The 24,259-nt window shown below is 39.7% G+C and overlaps 1 protein-coding gene across 3 annotated transcripts; it reads right to left on the reverse strand.

The window, feature by feature from the left end:
• Positions 1-2,009: 2,009 nt before the first annotated feature.
• On the reverse strand, positions 2,010-23,253 carry grid2ipb (glutamate receptor, ionotropic, delta 2 (Grid2) interacting protein, b). 3 transcript variants are annotated; one of them, XM_060860198.1, is made up of 23 exons: positions 22,913-23,247; positions 21,951-22,204; positions 21,217-21,543; positions 20,937-21,091; positions 17,059-17,322; positions 14,705-14,790; positions 13,492-13,561; positions 12,097-12,390; positions 11,425-11,576; positions 11,144-11,269; positions 10,718-10,800; positions 10,478-10,622; positions 9,934-10,250; positions 8,963-9,856; positions 8,793-8,880; positions 8,390-8,467; positions 6,339-6,535; positions 6,056-6,211; positions 5,853-5,939; positions 5,572-5,701; positions 5,359-5,477; positions 3,382-3,546; positions 2,010-3,245 (listed from the first exon to the last, which is right to left on the reverse strand). In XM_060860198.1, exons 1-23 carry the CDS (start codon positions 22,998-23,000, stop codon positions 3,174-3,176), a joined length of 4,347 nt encoding a protein of 1,448 aa, XP_060716181.1. In that variant the 5' UTR covers positions 23,001-23,247; the 3' UTR covers positions 2,010-3,173. The 3 variants fall into 3 exon arrangements, 2 of the variants coding, with proteins under 2 accessions (XP_060716181.1, XP_060716171.1); XM_060860188.1 differs by having other exon boundaries at positions 8,390-8,479; XR_009647720.1 differs by lacking the exons at positions 2,010-3,245; positions 3,382-3,546; positions 5,359-5,477; ... (1 more) ...; positions 5,853-5,939; positions 6,056-6,211 and having other exon boundaries at positions 6,477-6,535; positions 8,390-8,653; positions 22,913-23,253.
• Positions 23,254-24,259: the final 1,006 nt, after the last annotated feature.

Raw genomic sequence — 24,259 nt, forward strand, 5'->3', positions numbered from 1 at the left:
ACGTGTATAATAGTTTCCACTTCCGGCACAAGAGCCTTTCCTGTGAGTCTTACCCTTCACAAATACCCTGCAAAGTGACACTGGAAATATCTCAATTTCACACACAACCATCTCAATGTTTTCTTCCTCTCCACTACAAAAATGAAGTAAGTGATATGTACTCTGAGACTGACTGACTGAGAGGGCACTTGGTTGAAAGTTTTCTTCCAGCTTATAACACATTTAAGGGGGTGCTTGTAATGATATATTGGAAATGAGGGAAAAAAACACAAGAAAACAACGGATAACTAAGTCCTGTTAGGCTGTATGTCAATTTGCAGTATGTATAAGCCAAATATAACTCCTGTCACTGCCTTAGTTGCTTTAGAAATCTCACAAGGAATTAAAAAAAAATGATCAGTGCTTAATGTACAGGTGTCTTGTATTTGTCTATTTTGTATTGAACTTAACAGAACCAGTGTATGTAAAGGGGTCTCGTAAATCCGGGAATCTAGTGTCAGGGTTTACAGGCTAGTTGCTAAGCAGTAGAAACCGGAGCCTTAAACAACAAGGACTCATGGAAAGGACTGTAATCCCATGAGCATAGAAAACATAACAGGTGGTACGATCCTTTTTTTCCACATTTATAAAATATTCTACAGCTCAGTGTATTAACATGATTCATATGCTTCTATATTTTCCAACCTCTCCCTTTTGGTCCTGTGTAACAAAATGTGTGGGTGTTTGAAAATGTAGATGTATTTGGTGCTTAAAATGCAAAGCTGTTACAATTCTATATGTGGCTTTGGCTGTAAACAGATGGTTATGTACCTTTAGCAGATATGTGCAGTATTTGTAAATCATTGCAAGGCTGTGTGGGACAAGCAGCTCAACGTGTGCAGCTGCATCCCTCTGACTCACAGTTCTGTTTATCATTCAGCAGCTCCATGAAGGGAACAGTCGAGCCAGCAGGCACTGAGAAAACACCAGTATCCTGCAATCCTTTAACAAAAGAGCTTTAACAATAAGGGGTATATGACAAAATGAGTCAGTGTTAATTGAACTTGTGCCTAAATAAATCTTGGAAATAGATAAAAAGGTCCACAATCCTGTCTCATATTTGGAGGGTTCCTCCATTTCACTCAGGGTTTTCAGGATCTGTATGAGCAACTGAGGTGTGGACTGGATAAAACTGTAAATGTATGAAGTTACAACCTACACACACACATAAATATACATTATATATAAAAACCCTGTTTTGGTGACAGCAGACCTTTAGAAAATGGATGATGGATTTAGGGTACACAAGGATTAACCCAGTAACAGCCTCTCTCTGTTTTTTTTCCACCCTAATTTCTAAAATTTGCTTCTGAAAATACCTTCGTTAACATTCTACCCAGATTTCAGTGCATATTACAAGATGGACTACCTAGATAGCTGAATGTTTTGTCTAGTTTTAGCTAGCAAGCTAATCTGAATTTCCTTAAGCTGTGAATAATGTCCATGGGACATTTAGCTAAATAAACCATGTTTAATATTTAATTTTATTTGAAATTGAATTGCATTAACATGCACATGTGTTGCTTTTTGATTTACAGCTTTGGAAAACAAGTGAATTTTTATGTTTATTATTTAGGGAATGAACTCTCTGCTAATGACCACAGCGGAACAGCAGAGGGAGCCAGAGATCCCCACACAGGTTCACATTAAATGTCTATTAAAGGACATTTTAATACATTTTGAATCTAACACACTAAAGTGTGCAAAATACGATAGAAATGGCTAAATACCTCTCTGAACCTACTACAAACATAGTAAAATGTAATAAAGAAGTTTTACTTATTCATTAATTAATGTATTTATGTCAAATAAATGTCTTCCTAAATCGTCTTTAGTGAAACTACTAAAGACTACTTGGAATTGATCATTGTGTTGCTTTTATCAGCAAAGTCTGGCAACCCTGCTGAATGTGCTGTTGTACAATGTGCTAAAGAGCAGTTCTGTAAACAAATGAATCATGTATTCATGAGCGCTTGTCAGACATTTTGTTTATTCACAATATATAAATTAGACAGCACAATAAAATGCAGCCCAATGTGGCTCAAAGAAATTGAAGCTGAAAGAGAACTGCACAGCAAAAATACTGCCCTATTCACAAACAATCTATACACTAATACACCTACGTCCTAACGTGAAATACAATTTAAAAGGAAAATTGTTAGGCCTACATTAGGATAAAATTTGTGCCAAAAAAATAAATAAATAAACACAATGCTACATGCAAATGGTAGATTAACCCCAAAATACTGTCACTGGCTTGAAAAAGGATCGAGAAAAGATTAAAATGGATGTTTGTATTTGGCACAAAGACAAGCAATTTGTTGTCCATGCATTTGGGTTTTATAAGGAGGTTACTAATAGATTGTTCAGAACACAAAACATCAGGCAGATTGTTGGAACATTTCAAACATTATTTCAAGGAAAGATCTGGCAAGCTGCATAATCATTTACGATGTAAACAAAACAAACAAGATGTAAACAGAGGGCCATTTCACTGAGACTAAAAACAGACCTATGCATTTTTCATTCAGTTTTTATTTGTCACTGCAAGAGAGTTCATCGAGGACAAGTTCATAATAAGTAGTGTTACACTGTACAGATTTATATGCACAGCTTTGCCACTGTTCAGACTGAACGAACAAAATAAGTACCAATTATTAGTGTGGCATAGTCTCCTCAGTAAATGACAGTACAGCACTAATGCTGAGCAAAGGTTAATTATCTGTTTACAATGTTGATGTGCTGCTACCAAACATGATCAACAACCATCCATTATTATAGTCTGTCTGCAAGCTTTTGGTCAGAATTCATCAGTAAAAGGAATAATGAAGAAACAGTTGACGATAGTATCAACAACTGGTACTGAAAGATTTGTAAAGTGCTCAATTTCTTGTTACATTCTCTTTCTCAGTCAAAAGACTGGAAACTTTTTAAAAATAATTAAACTATCTCTGGATCCTTAATACCTTTTAAAGTTGTATAAAATATATATCTTTATGATGAAGTCAACACTCTTTACTCGTATGTCATAAACTTTAACTTGGATTAAATTCTTTGCTTCTCCTGTTGTTTCGTGGAATTCGTGGCACATGGATGACCGTTTATATGAGACCAGTGATTTGCAAAGCATATTCTCACCAGGCTAAAGGTGAAGCAATGCGAGGACTCCTGGGGTTTTCTGTGGCACGTGTCTCACTTAGTGCTTTCTGCAACATAGGAAAAAGTGATACAGCAAAACTCATCAAAATCACTTGAAATGGCATCACTTTTATTACTTTTCTCATGAATGCATCTTATTTTATGACACAGAACACTGTTTTCTCATTTCCATGAAAGGCTCACCTCAAACTTGGTGACGAATTCTGAAAAGATGCCAAAAAATGCTTCTGTGGTCGTGGCCTTGCTGTCTTCTCCAAAGTAAGAGGCTACCTTGGCAAACTCGTCCATTGCTTTCTGCTGGTGAGAGTCCAGTGTCTGCACAGCTGGATGAGAGTTTTCCAGGAAGCTCTGATGCCAAGTTAAGTGATCAATACTCTTAACACTTATTCTTCTACATCAGTATCTCTGCAAGTAAATTTTCACTTAATGTTTCTGTTACATAATTTTCTGTTGATTCAGCCTACCCATGGTCTTGTCTATTCTGTAAAATTAATGGCGTTTGATAATTAAGGAATGGGGGTGCACGGTGGCTTAGTGGTTAGCACGTTCGCCTCACACCTCCAGGGTCGGGGTTCGATTCCCGCCTCCACCTTGTGTGTGTGGAGTTTGCATGTTCTCCCCGTGCCTCGGGGGTTTCCTCCGGGCACTCCGTCCAGGGTGTATCCTGCCTTGATGCCCAATGACGCCTGAGATAGGCACAGGCTCCCCGTGACCCGAGGTAGTTCGGATAAGCGGTAGAAGATGAATGAATGAATGAATGAATGAATGAATGAATGAATGATAATTAAGGAATCACAAATTAATGGTGCATCACACCACCGAACAGAGAGCCGTTATTATCCCACAGTCAAATATTTTCCAATAACAGCTTAGGCTCCTTCGTAAATCAACAATTAGACATGATATTTTGGTAAATAACAACACATTCTCTTAATCAATTTGTTGTTAAGTAAAAAGTGTTGTTGTTAAGTAGACTCATCAGCACCTTCTGACCAATTATATCCAAGATTTCCAAGGCACTGTGGTACAAGACACTGAGTATTTCTGTGAAAGTCACGATCAAGAATGTAATGTGCAGCATCTCTAGTATCATCTTCTACTTTTGGCAGTTCCCGTTAAGGGTCGCCACAGTGAATCATCTGTTTCCATCTAACTCTATCCTCGGCAGCCTTTACTCTCACACCAATTAACTTCATGTCCTCTGCCAACACATCAGACATCTTTTCTTTGGCCTTCATCTTGACCTCTTACCTGGCAGCTCCATCTCAATCTAGCCTCTCTGACTTTGTCCCCAAAACAGCCAACCTGAGCTGTCCCCCTGATATGCTTGTTCCTAATCCTGTCCATCGTCTTCACTCCTAAAGAGAACCTCAACATCCTCATTTCTGCTACCTCCATCTCTGCCTCATGTCTTTTTCTTACTGCTACTGTCTCTAACTCCTGCAACATAGCTGGTATCACCACTGTCTTGTACACCTTTCCATTCATTCATTCTTGCTCCACCCAACTCCACCCACTTCACCTCTTTACCACACTCCCCATTGCACTGGATGTTTGACCCCAAATACTTAAACTCCTGCACCTTCCTGACCTTACTGTTCTACTTCCCTTCCTCTCGTTCAAACACATGTATTCTGTCTTACTATGACTGACTTTCATTACTCTTCTTTCCAGAGCAGACCTTCACCTTTTCAGGTGTTCTTCCACCTGCTCTCTACTCTCACCACAGATTAAAATGTCATCTGCAAACATCATTGTCCACAGAGATTTCTGTCTGACTTCATCTGTCAACCCGTCCATCACCATAGCAAACAAGAAGGGACTCAAAGCCGAACCTTAATGTAGCCACACCTACACCTCACCTACTCCTCTTTCTGACACGGATGATTCGCATTTTTAAATTTGGCACATTTTACAATGGACACCCTTCCTGACACAACCCTCTCTATTTGTCCGGGCTTGGGACTGAAACAGAAGTCACCCTTGTGGCTAGATTGCAGCAACTTTAGTATATCCTTACAAATTAAGTAAAAAATTATAGCCAAGTACCAGTTCTAATGACTTCAAACTCCACTTTCAAGAACATACAACTGCCTCAAGTCCATCTTCTATTCTAGTCTTTATTTTTGTTTTTGTGGGCTATGGATTAGTAGAGGATACACTCATGACTCCTGCAAATCGATCTTCTGCTGTGGCTTGGATCTTTAAACAGGCAGTCCTGATTTCCTGGATGGTGGAGTGGAGATCACTGAGGTCAGCTGTAATGGTCCTCTGATTCACTGGGGCACAGATAAAAAGTATTCAGCAAACATGTCCTTGTTTTTCTTTTTACTTTATAACAAGTATAGATGATAGAAGATATAAATACCTTACCTTTGGCAGCCAGTGGCACTGTTATAAGTTCTCCTGCAAAGTTGAGTAGTTCAGGAAAGTGTTGGCATAGTGATTTGGCTAGAATATGGAGGAAGGTTGACTTTCCATCAACTGTTTTTGTTGTGCTGAGCTGTGGAAACCCAATGTTTTAGAATTCTTGGAACTTTATTATAAGATTGGCTAGTTAACAAGCTTATATAGTAATATTTTTAACCGTGAACTTATTAATAAACATAATAAAACATCTCTGAAACCAACTTTTTGATTAATATCTACTGTACCTCAGCAAGGAAACTGATTTTAAATCCTGTGGGTTTATTTGTCCTGGGTTGGCCATTATTAAGATAGTTCCCCATTGCCAAGACAAACTAAAACAAAACATTATAACAATTATATTTAAAGAAAAGTTTGAGAATAGATCATTGTTTTATTAACTCATTACTGTATTCATGTTTGTTTGTTTTTTGCCATAAAAGTACATTACCTCTAGGATCTTTGCCAGTTTCTTGCTGTTTTTTAGCTCTAGGGATGCTTTGTAGATGCACTCATAACCAACCCGCATTTCTTCAGTTTTCTCCTGCAGGGTTGTTTTAAACAGGAGACTCCGCAATCTGGTTTTATACTCGGGTACTAGTAACATCTGTGAGAGCCCCACACAAAGTCAAACACACTTATAAACAAATCACATGCCTTCTATATCTTAATGGAAGATCTTGGAATTGATTTGCAGTAAAAGGTGTTATCTGTGCAGCAAAAAACATGTGCACCTGAAGGACAAACTTGTCTGGTTCACTGAGCTTGGCAGGATCCTGGTTATACTGCTGGAACTGTTTAACCTCGTCATCATCTGGGGCATACAGCAACAGCTGCTTAATGTGAGAAGGCTCCAGACGCTCAGTGCTCATAGTCATGAGGATGTGTCTTAACTCTGCTGGAGACAGCTTCAGATGGGCAATGAGGATAGCTGGGGAGAGCAACCAAGGGAGGGAGTGAGCACACTTCACCTCTTACACTCACCAGCCACTTTATTAGGAACGCCCTTTTCAGCTGCATATTAATGCAGTGAATCTTCTGTTGATCCCATTCCAAAGGTGTTCTACTGAGAATCAGATCTGGTTACTATTGCCCCTTTTCCACCAAGGCAGTTTGAGTGCTGGTTCGGAGCCAGAGCCTAATTTAAATTCAGTTCTTTCTTTTTCGACACCCAAAGCACAGGCTCTGAACCAGGAAAAGTGGTTCTTATAGTAGCACCAAAACATTGCTGGTATAGACTTAAAAACTGCTTGCGTCAAGGGATGGGGGCGGGGTTACTGACCAACAAGACAAAAGAGAACGTCGTTAGCACCATTTTTAAATTATTTTAAATCAGGATTCGCCGTGTTTGGATGCCAATGTAGGATTGCAAAGCCATGAGCATTAACAGTAAAGAAACACCTGCCATTGTTGATGTTGTGTTTGTGTTTGCTGCTTCTGTGCTAACGTTGCTGTATAATGTATACAGTGAAGTAAGACTTGGGCTCTGTGATGGCTCTCTAGCCCATGGAAAGGCAAACCGGTTATTAGAAGGCTCACCAGAGGAACCAACTTCGAACCAGCACTTTGAACCAGCACCCGGTTCTTTCTGATGGAAAGAGGGCATAGGAGAACCCGCTGAACCCAACTGGACTCAAAGATGACTTATAATTGTGACATGATGCATTTATCATGCTGGATGTAGCCACTGTAAGATGGGTAATTTGTGCCTATAAAGTGTTGGACATGGTCAGTAACAATACATTTCCTTCAATTGCTGTTCTGCACAATACATTACAATACCTCATATAACTGCTGCTACTATATTAAGTGTTCATTCCTGTATTTCTGCACATGTACTGTAGAATATACAGTATGTACTCTGGTCATTGCTGCTTTTGTGTATTGTCTTGTAATGTTTTGTATTGTTTGTTTGCACTGTATTTTGTCTTGCATTGTTTGCACCAGGTTGCATAGATGCACTTTATGTGGATCGGACTAACTTACTTAAGTCCTTAAGCTCTGTGTTGTTCTATGTAGCTCTGTCTTTGTTCTATGTAGCACAGTGGTCCTGGAGAAAAGTTGTCTCATTTCACTATGTACTGCGTCAGCTATATATGTTTTAAATGACAAAAAGGCTTCTGACTGAATTGACTTGACTGAGGTTGGGTGCATTGATTCACTCTGATGATGGCATCATATTACAATATAATTTTCAATTAGCAGCAGAAGTTAATCTGTGATGTATCATACCTGGCACAGTTTTCCAAGTTTCAGCTGTCTGGTTTTGGTGAGCTTGTGCCCACTGCAGCCTCGAATTTCGGCTAATGGCTAACAGGAGTGTAAAAGACCTATGTGGTCTTTTACTGTTGTAGCCCAAACATCTCAAAATTCAATGTGTTGCATTCTCCTCTGAACTCTTGCCTATTTCTGCCAGTAGAGCGCTGCCAATCATTGTATTTTTTTTTTTTAGCAATATAAATAGAGTCAGTGTGTGAAAAATCTCAGGAGACCATCGTGACTTCATCCGTTATGTACTAATAATCTCAACAGTTCCATATTTTATATCCAGATAATGTTTTAGTTGATATTTTAAACGTATTGCAGTAACGGTCAGGGTTTCCGTCACTGCACATTGAGACTAGGTATATTTTACAACTGAGAGTAGGTATATTTTATTTCTCTACACATCATTTGTAACTGCAATACACCCTCAAGTATTTTATATTGTTTTTCAAATTCAGCTATTTCAGTCTTCAGTGCAATCTGGATAATTCCTCTATGAAGCAATAACCATTATACTCACAAGCATTATAGGCCTTTTTATGAGAGAGAATCTCGACCACGTCTTTCTTTTTAAAGCTTTCAGGTAGAATGGTGGGCTCTGGAAGAGAAACTGACATATTTAATTACATTGTAAGGATCCGTTCTTCTGGAGCCAGCAGTGGAAACAATAAATGGAACATCATGAGAATAAAGCGAGATAATGTAATGCCAGTGAGAGGGGAGGACACTGTGAATGGACAGACTGTAAGTGATCCATGAGTAATGGTATACTGTACGTGATGAGCTGAAAAAGCACAAACATAGACAACACACATGAGGTATCACTGCAGATGGTATATAACAATATGTAATCAATAGCTTTGGTAAATATTTCTTGATGGTGGTACTTTTACATGAATATTTGTACATGACTCCAAACTTACTGGAACCTGTTTGTGTGCCAAAGTGCAGCTCCAGATTGAGGTATTTCACCATATCGCTCAATTTACCATAGTCAGGGTCTTCTCCAAGCTGGCAAACAAGCAGAAAGGAAAAATTAACAGACAGACCCCCGTGCTTGGATTGCACTGTGCTTAAAGTATAACTAACTAACCTGTCCCCAGATAGTGCCCTCAGAATTCTCCACCTGCTCCCAGCGGAGTCTCTTCACACTCATGTGGTTAGAATCTGATGCCTGAGGGCTTGGTTTCGGCAGTGGTGGGGGTTCACAGGGTGGGGGTAGTGGAGGTGGGGGTGGTGGTATTACCTTTGAGATGGTACTCTCATAGGTCTTATGGGTAGACTGTGGTGAATCTCTCTTTGCTTTGGGCTGCATGGCTGAGCTCTGTTGGCTCTGGTAGATGGACTGGGTGCGATGCTTCAGTGGGGGGTGTGCAGATGTGTGAGCAGGCTGAGATGATGTGTGTGGAGGCTGTGGGGATGTGTGAGAAGGCTTTTGGGATGTGTGAGGAGGTTGTGGGTTTGTGTAAGAAGGCTTTTGGGATGTGTGAGGAGGTTGTGGGGTTGTGTAAGAAGGCTTTTGGGTTGTGTGAGGAGGTTGTGGGGTTGTATGACGGGATGAATGCAGGATGGGGTGGGCTTTGGGTTGGTGAAGTTGTTGCCTGGCAGGAACAGAAGCCTGAGATACAGGCTTTCGGGTTTGTGTGTGATGGAACCTTGTCTCCTGGCTTGTTGGCAGCACTTGGTGAAGAGATGGACGATTGGAAAGGATGAACCGAGGAGGGGGTGGTGGAGGGGGTATGATGGGATGGTTCTGGAAGGCTGGAGGAGGTTGAGGCATGTGTTGTGGGGTAAGGCAGATGGAGGAGGCTGTGTCAGTGAATTGAATGGGTGGGGGTGGCGGTGGTGGGCTCCGTGGAGGGGGTGGGATTTGCTCTGATTCAGACGAGTAGGTTAACGAGCTTGAATCCTCACTGCTGTGGTCCTCACTGCTTGCACTGCTTGCTTGACGAGACAGTATGTTGTCCTGCTCTTCCTGGAAACTCATCTGTGAAAGACACACACACTAGTCATATTGCTGTGTATGTATATGTACACACAAATTAGTCAAGTACAAACACACACCTCTTCATAGTCATTCTCGTCACTCAGAAAGTTATCCACAATGGTGACACGGTGGCCGAGCTGTTCACTCAGGGCATCCAGGAATTTGTCTGTGTCTCGGCTGCGTGGGGGTCTGGAGAAAGTGAAAAGCTTTCTCCGACGTGGCTGAGGGCTTGGGGCCTCATCTGAGTGTTGAGGGGAGGTAGGGGAGCTATCAAGGCTGACATAGGGATTAGAGTCCATGCTTCCAGGAGAAGGGATGTTTTGCTGGTAGTGGTCATACTGAGGGCTGGTACAGGGCTCCTTCCAAGTCAGAGACAGGCCTGACTTACGATTCCCTGAAAGGAGCAAGATATTTTTATTTAATAGGATAATGAATAAAATGCTATATGCACATGCATCTCGATGACAATCTACACATTCACTTATATAAAGCCATAATAATATTTCCCTTTTTTTTTATAAGTAAATGTTTTATTACAGTCATGTTTGTATCATACTTCACCTCATCAAGCCCCAGTTAACTGTTTCATTTCCGAGACACTGGGTGGTATTATGGGTATACCTTTTTTAGCATGTGTGAAGGAGTGAGTGAGTGCATGGCTGTCAGCATGGCTCATGCCCTCATTCCCAGGTGATGGGTTACTCTGCAGAGGCTTGTTGTTCTTCGGCGTGTATGCACTCTCCAGCTCTGTGTACACTCCTGACATCTACAGGTTTTTATGTGGTTAGATGACAATGGCATGACTGAGTAAAAGCAATTGAAATTGCAAGAGGTACTTGGCAAGTGCTGAATGGTACCCACGTGGTTCAAATCTGGGGACTCTGGAAAGGAGGTCCCATCGCCACATTGTCTTTCTCCAGGGGTTGCAGGCTCAGTGAATGTCCCTGAGGAGAAATAGCACTGTCCAGCACATAGTACCCCAAAGCAAGCTGACTGAACCCCAATGAAAACCAAGGCACAAACAGCAATTGTTTGTAATTGACCTTAGTGGTAAGATTGTTGGGCTGAGCAAAAAGCTACTTGCAAAACTCAACAAACAGCAGCAGTCTTATTGAACCATAAACATTAGACCTGATATGGCTAGTTGTTTAAGGCTCCATAAGAGTGAAGGAATGATTCTACAACATGATGTAAAAATGGAGGTGGAGAAGTCATAGCTAATATGAACTAATGTAATATGATCTACATTTTTACAGAAGCCTCCATACTGATGTAGATAAAACTTACCCATTCCTAGATGAGTGCCAATGATGCAATCATCTGAGCTTCTTTCTCTGACACTGTTTCTGTGGGATGTTCCAGTCACCCTCATGGAACTGCTCCGTCTGTGATTTTCTGTGCCCGCTTCAGGCTCTGACAGCACACACACCAAAAAGGGATTAAATATACAGTGTAAACACTGAAAATAAATGCAAACTGCTTAAAATACATTGTCTAACATTTATACAAGCAAATAAATTCATGCCTATTGCTCAGCACAGCCTACACAAGAGTCTTCAAATGCACACCTGTTCCTTTGAAGCCCAGGAAGCGGGAGATCTTGCTCTTACAGCGCTCCTGCTCCTCACAGGTCAAAAGCTGATAGATAAACTGCCAGATCAGCTGCTTTGCAGGAGTGTCCAGCACAGGAAAAACATCCACAATGAGCGTGTCCACATTCCTGGATTCCACACAGACAAGGTAGGCATTTCAGTGACAGTAAAGCAGCACTCCCTGTATGTTGTCCCAGTGTAATGGCAAGTCCTATAGAAAATCCAAAAAACCCACGCAGAATGTTCTGTATGCATCTATTTGTGCCAGGAGTTGGAGCTATTTTTAATGCTTTGAACATTTATTTCACCACTGTGAGGCAGAAGAAATGTTCCAGACCATGAGAACACTGTGCTTTGACATTTGTGCTGAAAAGCATGATACTCTCTGTGACTGTTAATTAGTTGTCTTCAGACGTTTAAAAAAGTTGCTGTCAACATTTGTTATGGATTTACACAATAATTAATTAAAACGTTTGTCTCCCTCCAGGATGTACAACCACATTTTGTCATATCTAAATAGTCTAAATAGCTTCCTACATACTGATGTAACAATATTATTAAAAGCAGAAAAGTTAATAATAGGAGAACTGTCTAAATCTGTGCTCTATTGCATTTGATGTATGACAGCAGGAGACGGGAGACGGTAACCTGTGCTGAAAGAAGGTCTCGAGAGCCTTGCAGATGGTGTATCTTTCTTGCGTGGTGAGGAGGTGTTCGAGCTGCTGACTGAAGGTGCGACCGTGCACACGAATGCTAGGAGGAAGGATCTCTGCTACCCACTGCAGGGAGCTGAGGGCAGGTGAGTGAGTGCAAGGAACTGAGGGAGTCTCTTCGGTTTCAGAGTCTGATGGAGAATACAGCACCGGCCCTTCCTCCACCACTAGAGTGGGATTGGCGCCACTGCCCTGCAGCATTGACACCACCTTCTCATGGGAGCAATTTCTAAACAAACAGCAATTATTTGAAAGGATTTAGGGAATTATTTATTATCTTAGTATAATTGAACATTATTATTATAATTACTATTACTAACCCCTTAATCTCCTTTAAATTTCTGAAGCATAACATTTATATGCAATAACAATATGGAGAACAAGTGGCGTTGACAAGGTAAATCTTATTGTATTTCTTTTTAATCAGCAGCATGACCACATTCTTATATTCTATAGGAGGGGCGGTTCTAGGATTTCATCTTTAGGGGGGCTTAGCCCTCAGTGAGAATTTAAAACAAGAAGTTATATTATATGACTACATAGTAAGCCAAAAGTTATGGCATAATTTAAAACAGCAAAAGTGGACACCAAAATGTTATGCATGATGTAATGATACCAGTCTTGAATCAAATCAGTTCATGTATGTGTGCATTCTCTACAAACAGTGTGTCCAATGAATGCAGTCATTAATAAAAAAATATTCACAAGACAAAGACCAAATCAATAAATGTTATTTTTATTTAGTATTGAATGGATTGTTTGCGCTATCAACTCTGGTAATAAGAATAGTGAAATTTCACTGCTTTTGGTTGCCGTCTTTGCGGCTTTCCGCCGATTAACGTTATAGATAAACGCCTCCAGTTCTGACTGCGCGTGCACGCTGCGCGTACCCGTGCTTCTCCATTCAAATAAAGCAGACGGCTGATGACACACTTTTGAAAGACTACAATGCACGCGCGTAAAAGCAAAGTAAAAGAAAATCGCTCTTGGATCAAACTGATAAATAATTTTCTTTCCCATCGACGACATGTCCTGCATTTTAACAATTTTTGTTGTTCATTAATGAAAGTGAAAATTATACTTTTAGTTTTAGGGTGGCTGAGATCACAGACAGGGGGGCTGAAGCCACCCTAAAAAAAGGCCTAGAACCGCCCCTGCTCTATAGTCTAAGAAACAAACCAATTTTTTTTTTTTTACAGCTCAGAGATTCGTTCTCTTGTTCTGAAAAATACTGTATGTGTAGTTGAAAGTAATTAAATACTGCTGTTAAATATTTTGTGAGGAAAAATATCAGCTCCACATAGTGTCTTAAACCTCATCTGGAGATTACCTCATATCCAGGCCATTGAGAAACAGGATGCGATCTCCTGGTTTAAGGCCACATTCCTCAGCAGGGCTATCTGGAGTAAGTAAAGAGACAGGTTAGTAATAATGCATAAATTCCTAATATTGTTGTTGCATGATATTAGAAGTTTTATTTACTACAATTAGTACTAAAAATATTTTGGTTTGAGGTCAAAAGAAGAATATGAAACATTAGATCATCATTTCAGCTTTTATTTTCTAATATGGTTTGTTGATTGACTTGGACAGTCTAAAACATTTCACTTTTTTCCCCAATGAAGGCAATTGTTGTGTTAAATGCCTTTTGGGTCATTGTCATTCTGTGTTTTGAAATTCCCAATTAAAGTGAATGCATTTCAGTATAAATAGGCAGATCGGATCTTCTCAGTTTACTCAGCCACAAAATGACTTGATTTTCACCCATAGACAGCTCTCTGGTCTTCAAGTTGGTTTATCTTGGTTAACAACTGCAGTTTTCATGGGTGAAACACAGGGCACAAACGGAGTGTGTACTATAACAAATAATCTAACAGGTCACATCTGGCCAAGAAGAAACACCTGTCAGTTACATGTTCCAGTATTTCTGATCGCCTGAAAATAGGTGGGATCAAGAATAAGGTGCCATGTTTTAAGTTGTTTAAACACATCTAGATCTATTGTCTCGTATTTTTGCATACAGAATTTGATCTCAAATTAGATGTCTTTACTGTGAAAACAACAAAAGTATTGACCTTGCCATTCTAAGGTGTCTTGATGGGACTGTGTAAATTACACTTACTAACATGTCTACTTACAGATATACAAAGAACATATACTCAGTTTGGTGTTTAGGAGAGTTTGAACTCAGTTTGTTCATCACGATACTGGACGCCTACAATATTTCCATAAGCAGCCCCACGTGGCTCGGCTGAGTCAGTGCTAACTAGGTTCTAACCAGGCCTGAAGTGGGCGAATATCGTCATGCAGACACTCACACATTCACCTCCCACTCTCCAGCCCCTCACACATTAATCCAGACTGTCATACACAATGTAGACCTACCCAACTCTAATCACAATCACAACATCACGAAACTGTTTACTTGAGTACACCGATGAGCAATTCTGTTTAATGCAAGAGTCTATTCATATTCATCTCATGACCTCTGATTTATTTTATATTAGTTGTCAGAAATAGGTACAATGTGGTACAAAGTCTACCTGGAATGACCGAGTCAATCCATACAGGAGCATGGCCTCTGAGTGTGAACCCAAAACTCTTCTTTCCTCTGTACACACGGATGGTCCTGTAGGGGAAAAAAACAACAGTAGGTAAACTATAAAATTGGAATTAAATTTTCAGATATAAAAAGATATATAAATATAATGTGGTCAGGCATAATACTAATTCTAATCAGTGATTCTGCACACATAGTAAGCAATAACATAAATATAAGAGAAACAACACTCTCTCTCTCTTGCTCTCTCTCTCTCTCTCTCTCTCTCTCTTGCTCTCTCGTTCTCTCGCTCTCTCTCTCTCTCCCTCTCTCTCCCCTCACACACTATTTATTTTTATTCTATTAAATCTTTTTTTATAGTACTGTAACAATGGAGACCAAAAATCTGAGCATAACAGGTTTCATTACTAAGTATATTACTAATAACAACTCGAATGATATGTAGAATCTTTGAAATTTATTAATATTTGGTTTGTTTTGCATTAATAACAGTACGCACTCAGGAGGATCAGAGGCCAGTGGTCAGGCATAATACTAATTCTAATCAGATTATAATTTTTGTGTATTTTGGCATATCTTCAAAATCTAAAGATGTCTAAAACGTCTCTAAAAAGATAAGCAATGGATATTACATTTTCACACCTACAGCAACAAACAGATCTAATCCAGATTCTATTTTTAGATTCTGCACACACACAGTAAGCAATAACATGAATAGAAGAGAAACAACACTGCATTTACACAGCATAGAGAACATAAACCAAGAGCATCTGACGTTTCAATACAGAAGAGTGCCCTGATTTTTCTGCTTCTCACTGAGAACATTTGACATTTGAACATCGAAGAGCATGCTGTTGGTTGCTGTGGCAACTCCTCGAAAAGATACTGAAGATGTTGAGCGAAGCTGGAGGTGAACAGGCAGAAAAATACCATACCATTTACACAAAGTGAACTCATCCAGCTAAATGAAGGCAATAATTCTTGATTAAAAGGACATTATTACATAAATTCCAAGCAGAAAACAAGAAATATCGCCTGCAATTTCATTGTGTTGTCTTTTGAATTTTGTAATGCCAGTGAATAGTATCTGAGCTATAGATTCAACTTGAGTTGAATCTAAAATTGAGATGTATATAAAATGTATAAAATATATTAAAAAGTGATAAAAAATACTTTAGTCTTGATGAATTAGCAAGATCAAATCAAGGTGATTTTAGTCGGCATATAATGAACTGCTAAAAAAAGTCTTATATTGTTGTCTGATTTCAATCTATGTAAAATGAAATCTGTTAAAAAGAGAATCACAAAGATAATAAGAGATAGTAAACGCTGCAATCTGAAGGTCAGTTATTTATGTAATATCTTTTATTACAAATGCCACAGGATAAAGGGTTCTCTGTATGGTTCTGCAGTGCCACAGAGGCATTATAATGGAAATTCATGGACATCATGTGATGAGATACATAGTGTACTGTATATATGTTCTCTTTAATTGTAGGAAGAGACACTTGCCGTTTTATGAGATGAATAGATGCAGATTATAGTATTGTAGAGCGATAAAAGGGTACACAAGTTCTATGCACCACATGTTCTGTGTGTGTGTGTGTGTGCGCATGTAGGTGTGTCTGTGTTCGTGTGTGCATGTGAACTGAAATTTCTATCTCTCTCTCTCTCTCTCTCTCTCTCTCTCTCTCTCTCTCTCTCTCTCTCTCTCTCTATATATCTATATATATATATATATATATATATATATATATATATATATATATATATATATACACACACACGTGTGTGTGTATGTGTAAATTAAAATATATTACACTTTAAACTTCATTCAGTAGTGGATACCTACATCAAAGCAGTAAGCAATGGATGTGAAGTCCTGAAATAAGCATATGCCAATGATGCTGTTCCCACCCACCCACACACACACTCCTACACATGACGCAAGTCCAACATTCCACAGACTGTGAAGTGTCAACATTCATGTTTTTTTTTTTTTTTTTTTAATGAAAAGACATCCTCGTACAGATTTGTCTTTTTTCACCATACTTTTATATTCACAGAGAACACTTGTTTTAGGAGGAGCGTTGCCAAGGCACAGCACAAAATGTACAGGTTTGTGTCATATGCAGTACCTGGTTTAGTGTATCATGTACGGTGATATACACAGAAGCATTTTCTTATAAATTAACTGTGACTCTACCCAGGATGTACAGAGGAGTCTAACAGAGAGTCAAAACCAGGAATGAACTACAGTACAGAGTAATTCAGCAATAAATTGAAGAGGATGAAAATAGGTTATAGTATATGATGTGTGTTTATATTTATATATACCTCTGATTTCCTCCAGTGGGGGGCATACTGGAGATGCCTGCTGTGCTCTTCTTGTGCCCACGTTCATGGTTCTCTCCGGTATCTCTGGGAACTGAGCTGGCCCTTTTGGAGCCATGCGGCCGCTCGTGGTGCTCCTGGCTGCGGCTGCGGCGCAGTCGGTTCTGGCCTGGCTCGCTCACACTCTTACTGCGGCACACACGATTGAGAAGACTTTGGGAGACGGCTTCATCAAACCGCTGCCGGTGCTTCTTGGGGATGAAGATTCTAGCAAACATAGTAACAGCAAGGCAGAGGAAGGGAAAGGGAAGGTAAAAATCAGCTATAAAGAGCCATTAAGTTTAGCTTTTAGCCCAGTTCTGACAGCTCTGTGCTCCAGCCAAAGACGTCAGTCGTGTTCAAGCAAAAGCTTACAACAGATTCCTTTCTCTTTGATCAAACAAGAATAGCTGGAAAAATCTTCCTGTTTAAAAATCCATTACAGCAGTACAGAGTGTTCTTCCGTGCTGCAGATGATGACAGCCTTTTAAATGAGGAAAGAAGTCTGGTTTCCTGCTGACAAGCTCCCACTCCAGCATATACGCAGCATATAGCAAATTGAAAAGTGTGGGAGTATCTCCTGCTCTCTTCAGCGCGCTCTCTCTCTCTCTCTCTCTCTCTCTCTCTCTCTCTCTCTGTCTCGCCTCATTCGTTCTCTGTTTCTCTCTCACGCCTTACTCTCTCTCTCTCTCTCTCTCTCTCTCTCTCTCTCTCTCTCTCACACACACACACACACACACACTATTTATATTTATTTTATTTAATTTTTTTAATAGTACTGTAACATACAGTGGAGTCCAAAAATCTGAGCACATTTTTGTTTTTCAAATTTAATACAACAGGTTTCATTACAAAGTATATTACTAATTACTAATATAACTCAAATATTTTGGTGAGTAACCTGAACACATGCTTCAATTAAAGAGATTTCTCATGAGGAAAATCTGAACTAAAATTACCATTGTTTACATTTAAATAAGGAAATTGTGCAAAATCTTAAAAAATAAATAATATTTTGTTTTAAATATTTCCAAATTATAAAACCTTGTTTTACTATTCAGAATTAGGAAAAAAGAAAAAAAAATATATGAAGCATATAAATCAAATATGGATTGTTGAGGAATGCAAAAATGCTAGATTGCAAAAATGCAAAGTGTTCAAAGCCACTTCTTCATGAACCATTTATTACAAACTGGAGTGTAATTTTAAAAAAAATCATTACTTCCACATGGTATCATTCTAATACTTTTTGGTATCACATGTAAAATAATCCAAAGAATCCACTGTTGTCCAGAATATCCACCACATTATAACCATTTGTAATAGAACTAAAAAAACACAGAATAATTTGTCATGACTCCTAAAAAATAACCTACACGTTTGTCTGATTTATCTTTGGTAGAATTTGCAAGGAAAATCTCACACGATAACGATGATGAGTGTAATATAATGTAAAGAAATGATTAAATAAATAAATTGATAAACCCCAAACTGAAAGTTTACTTGGGGAAGTATGATACTGTTAGTGTCTTTGTCATCCATATACATGTCTGGTGAATCTGTACAGCACATTATCTACTGCCTATGAAGCAAATGCATAGGTTTGTCTATAACATACCACCTTAGATTCTTTATTTCCTCTTGCTCAGGGGCCCAGCAGTGGCAGCTTAGTAGACCTGGGGTTCGAACCCATGACCTTCTGATCAGTAGTCCAACATCTTAACCACCGAGCTACCACATGCTTTAGCATTGGTAACCAAACTGTAGAGCCAGTCCACACATTATATATGTACATTATATCTGTATATTAATATCTCAAAAATTATAATCCAACTGCCTCAGTACACAACTCCAGCAGCATATTATGCAATCAGGTTACTTGTTGGCATCTCAGAGCTTTTCAAGAAGAAGGCTTGCATGTTAAAAAAAAAAGACAAGGTAATTAAATACATATTATTAGATACTTATTGTTTACTGGATTTATTTACACTATTGGTGCAGCAGCAAGATTCATATTTAGGTTGTTTTTAACTGAATGAAATTAACAAATGCAGCAAGGCACTATGGTGACAGAGGAGAAGGCAGCTGAATAGTCAGCTGAATAGTGTGATCAGAAATCAGCAAGAAGCTGTCAAAAGAGTACACCCACTACATAATGAGCTGCAAAGGCATAATGCAGAATAATGAGAAGAAAAGGGAGAATATGAAATGTCTGGAGGCTTGCAGGGGGCACGGTGGCTTAGTGGTTAGCACCTCCAGGGTTGGGGGTTCGATTCCCGCCTCCACCTTGTGTGTGTGGAGTTTGCATGTTCTCCCCCGGTCCAAAGACATGTATGGTAGGTTGATTGGAATCTCTGGAAAATTGTCCATAGTGTGTGAATGAGAGTGTGTGTGTGTGTGCCCTGTGATGGGTTGGCACTCCGTCCAGGGTGTATCCTGCCTTGATGCCCGATGACACCTGAGATAGGCACAGGCTCCCCGTGACCCGAGGTAGTTCAGATAAGCAGTAGAAGATGAGTGAGTGAGTGGAGGCTTGCAGATTAAGATATTTTAATATTCTGCCTGTATAAACACTGTCACTTTGGCTAAAGCCACCATGACATCCTGGAAAACAAAATTCTTCCATCACCATCTAAAGTGAATATTAGTAAACAATGCTGGGTAGCATCCCAGTAGGCCATCACAAAATGTGCTATTAGTCATAGTGTTAAAACACTGACCCAGTAGTAGACCCAGTAGACCCATACTTTCTTAGAGTATATACTCTGTTTTACACCAAATATTAGCTGTATGTATAATATTATGACTATTTGAGTTATATGAGTCTATAAAACACACTTATGGGGCTCAGATGGAGGAGATCACTATTCAGCAAGGATACAAACAACAGATTTTTGGCTGGGGTACAAACATAGTAGTGATATTTAAATACACACGTGATTTATCGGCCAGCTGATTCTACTGCACAGTCACATCCAACATTTGTGATATCCTCTGTCACACTTCTCAGTAGACACGTCTATATGGAGCAAGTATACTAAGAGGTTCCAGGCATGGAATATAGCATGTACATCAGGGTCGAATGCACTAGCTTTTGTAGAGTCTCAAGACAAAGTGCTAGTAGCCCCTGAACTGCAGAACAGATGCTGATATAAAAAGAAATCACTCTAAAGCCTCAAACACAAAATAATTACAATGAAAAGCAACATACAAATGGAAGAACAGATGTTATGAAGCATTCTGCTCCTGGATGAGCAATTTCCTCAAAAGGTTTCGCTTTACCACTTGTTCTCTGACTCTTGTTCTGAAGAACCAGTTTATTTTTCTGTGCTTGCCAAGCAGACAGATTGTGCTGGGGCACAGAGCTGTGTCAGCACTGGATCAGCTATGGTGATGCACATGCCATATCATGACACTGAACTAGTGGCTTGCTTGCAGAAGACTTTGACTTATGGACATGCTCACATTACACATAGCAAAGATAGTGGATAATCCTAAGTAAAGAGTAGAAGATGGAATCCAACTAAAAAGCTTTATGTAGTCAGACTAACTAGGCTTACATTTCCTAATCAACCCCTAAGATTTTACACAAACTCTGCAGGTTCTCTTGCAAGTTGTTACCAGATTCTGCACACCGTAATCTGAAAATTAGCAGTTACATCCTGTTTAAATGGACATTATCCTGATTGTCAAGTGAAAGAACCAAAACTGGGGCCCTCTAGGGGGCACCTGACAGTGCAAACGTTGCTATGAAATGCTAAAAGTGTTTCAGGTCAGAGAAGCACTGAAATAAAGGTTAAAAACTAGAACACAGTATAACTGTCTAGAGTTCTCATGCCTACCTGACATTAGAAATTAGTTGTTGCTGCTCCTCAGTGGTCAGGATATCAGGAAGAACAGAAGCCAGCCAGTCCACTTTCCTCTCAGCAGCAAACTGCTTTAGCACAGCAAACAGCTTCTCTTTCACCTCAGGCTCATTCCCCAACACCTCATCAATCTGAGGCACAATTTCATAAATACATGGTCATGAATGTCATGGCCTTGATTTATCACAAGAAATTTCAAACATATGTGAGCTTTTTCTGTGCTCAAGCAACAGATCAATTTTATATGTGATCTCACCCTTTTATTGAACTCTAAGGCTTTATGTTTGCGGTCCAGCCGCGTGCCTTCGTTGCCTTTCTGCCACTCGTCTATGCTGCTGCTACGCTTCTGCCGGCCCATGCAGAGCACTCCAAGGCGCAGCGTGCGACCCTGTGATGCCTTTATTAAGGCCGCAGCCATCTCGTGATGCTTCACAGGGATTCCATTCACTTCCATGACATAATCACCAGCCCGCAGACCGCTGCGCCCAGCAGGGGAGCAGGGAGAGCAGTCCTCCACAAGCAGGGGGCAGTCTCCCACAATTGTAAAGCCAAAACGGCTATCAGGGCCTGGGGTAATATCCATCTGCACAGGCAAAGATAAATCTGTGACATTAATGTGTCTTTGACATTTGAATTAGCTAGAAGATTGATTTATTATAAAGGAAGTAAGAAATAAAGTTAAAAATGAAAGGTAAGTAAACATCAGAACATCTTAGACCTATACATGAATAGAGTGTGATGTATATGTTATGTGTCTAGGGGCAAGGTGAAACATACGCAATACAGAAGCTCAGAGTGCAAGAGGTCTTACAAGTGTGAGATCGCATGCTATTGTAATGGGAAAGAAAAAATAAAATAGATAAAAATTGAGGTTTTAGTGCAGACCATCGCTTTAACTAAGTAGGACAGAAATTACTATAATTAAAGGTTGAAAATATTCAGGCATACAGTAGCTTCAGACATGGTCCTCCTAAGAGTTATTTCACAAACCTGCTGTATTCTGGAGACCACACCAATGCTGGGTGGGATGTTCTTTTGTGCCTGTGCCAAGGCAATGACAGCCTGAGCTCCCAGATTGGACACATCCTGCCCTTCAATCTCCAACACCTGGTCTCCAGGCTGCAGGCCAGATAAGTGAGCACTGCTACCCTCCTCCACGGTAAGAATATAGCTGGGCCCAGTGCCCCCAAGCTGAAAGCCGAAATCCTCTGGCCAGCCTTGATTAGATGCTGGCATGGTCAGAACTATAAGAGAGGAAGGAGACCAGCTTATCTTTTTTTTCTTAAACACATGTTCATTTATGTGATGATGGCATGACTGGAACTGCAACAAAGTTTTAATAAACCCCAAACCTGTTCACGAATCACGTTTCTCTGCAGGATGATTGACAATTTGACAAGCAGCCATGTAAGGAGGACAGATTGCTCTGTAAATGACAATACCCACATATTCAGCCAAAGCAGCAGAGCTGAGATAGAAGAATATGATGCAAGCTGACAGCCAGCAAGTCTCAGCTGACTCCTCAAACCTTCTGCCGTCATTGACCTCATTGAGAATATACAGCTGATGAATATAAATTCAACTGTGCTCAGTGGACAAACCGTTGCACAACCATTTTTACTCAGCTGCATGCCATAACCCTGTACAGCATGGTGCTTATTTTAAAATGTATGTAAGAGACGTTCATGCTACAAGAAAAGTATAGATATATTATAATATAAAAATGTTTTTTTGGGAATGCTTATACAGTATGTAGAACAAAATCTTAACACCGTTTACCAGTTGGGGGCAGACCAAGGAATTTCTGATTCTGCTCTGATCTGATAAGAGGCTTTACATTTTAACATTATACAGTCTTATATGTTTTATAATGAGTTATACAGTCTTATATGTTTTATAATCACATTCTGCTGTATCCTCACAAGCTATTTAAAACACTAAGATAGACTTACAGAAATCTTTAGGTGGATAGCGTTGTCCAGACTTTTGGTTTTGGCGTAAGGAGTGCCTCCCTTTCTTATTTTGCAGAAATCTCTTCATTTTGCCCGAGTCAACGAGTGTTGATGGTCATAAGAAAATAAATTATCCAGTGTGCTTCTCCCAGCTCGGTGACTTCTAATGCATTCAACACATCCTTTAGTCAAACATTAGCAGACAAGGAGCAAAACCTTCCCATGCCCTCCATCATCAAAGTCAACCATGCAGAGTATTGACACACTAAAAGGTAAGAAGCACACAGTGCCGAAATCCTTTCCACCGTCACTTTGACTATGCATCTCTGGCAAGTCTGTCTAGTCTTGCCTGCAGAGCCAACACTGTGAAACTGGGACAGTGTAGCACAGATCCTTAATAATTCTCTCTCCAAAAAGGGTAAAGTGAGGCCCCATTTTGCTATAAATATCTTCCTACCATACTCTGACAGCTAGTGCCCTCTCCAAGGGATGGAAAGTGGCCCAGTATCAGCATGGGGATGTAGCAGTACGGTGGAGGCTAATTAGAATGTCTGTGAGAGGATCACAGTCACACCAGTGCAATTAAATCCCTTGCTCTGGATTAGGCAGATTAAATGATACACACCAAGATCCCCCAACCACATGACAGAAACCTACTCGGACAGTGTATCCTAGGGAAAGACTGGTGAAGGGAGATTTAGTTCCTCAGAAAGCTTGCCAGCAAATACGGATTCAGTGACTACTTATTCCACAGGCAGAACACAGGTGCAAATTGGTGTACTACTCAATATCTCCCCAAAAATCCAACTTATTTAGTTAACTTAGTTAAACATCCCATTTTTATTACATCTAATTAATACAGTATTTCAAAGGGCCAGCTACAAAGGCAAGTAACTCAGGGCTAACTGAATTATTTAGCACCGGTGCCAAACAGACACTCTTCTTCAATCAGTGTCTCATCTTACCAGCTCAAATGCTCTGGAGAATAAAGCGGTGAAACAGTTTGGTATTTCAAAGAAAGTGAAAACAATTCCTTGACTGTGCACCTTGGTTAGTACTAACCCCATACAAAAACACTCGATTTACCTCACCAATTAATTACCAGTTAAATAGATGCTTTAATGATGGAAATTTTCCACTGTGCTGGACTTCAGAACTGGATTCAGTGACCCCTGTTTTAAGGGAATTCATCCAATTTAAAAAACTGCACTGAAATACAATCATTATTTTCCTTAACAGAGTACTGTAAATTAAAAATACTATTGGTAAGAATCTTAGGCTACCAATACATGTTGAGTAGGGAATGAACACAGAAAGTGAAACACAATGAATAACTAAACAGTTCAG

Source organism: Tachysurus vachellii, chromosome 2 (genome assembly GCF_030014155.1).
Source record: "Tachysurus vachellii isolate PV-2020 chromosome 2, HZAU_Pvac_v1, whole genome shotgun sequence".
Lineage (NCBI taxonomy): Eukaryota > Metazoa > Chordata > Actinopteri > Siluriformes > Bagridae > Tachysurus > Tachysurus vachellii.

Bases quoted from the DNA above. Each gene is read 5' to 3' on its own strand.
- grid2ipb (XM_060860188.1), bottom strand. From the start codon at position 23,000: ATGAAGAGATTTCTGCAAAATAAGAAAGGGAGGCACTCCTTACGCCAA. The intron at 11,270-11,424 runs GTGTGCATTTGA...GTGTGCTGTCAG, and splicing joins CCTGGGCTTCAAAGGAACAG to AGCCTGAAGCGGGCACAGAA. The intron at 3,246-3,381 runs GTGAGCCTTTCA...CCTATGTTGCAG, and splicing joins AATTCGTCACCAAGTTTGAG to AAAGCACTAAGTGAGACACG.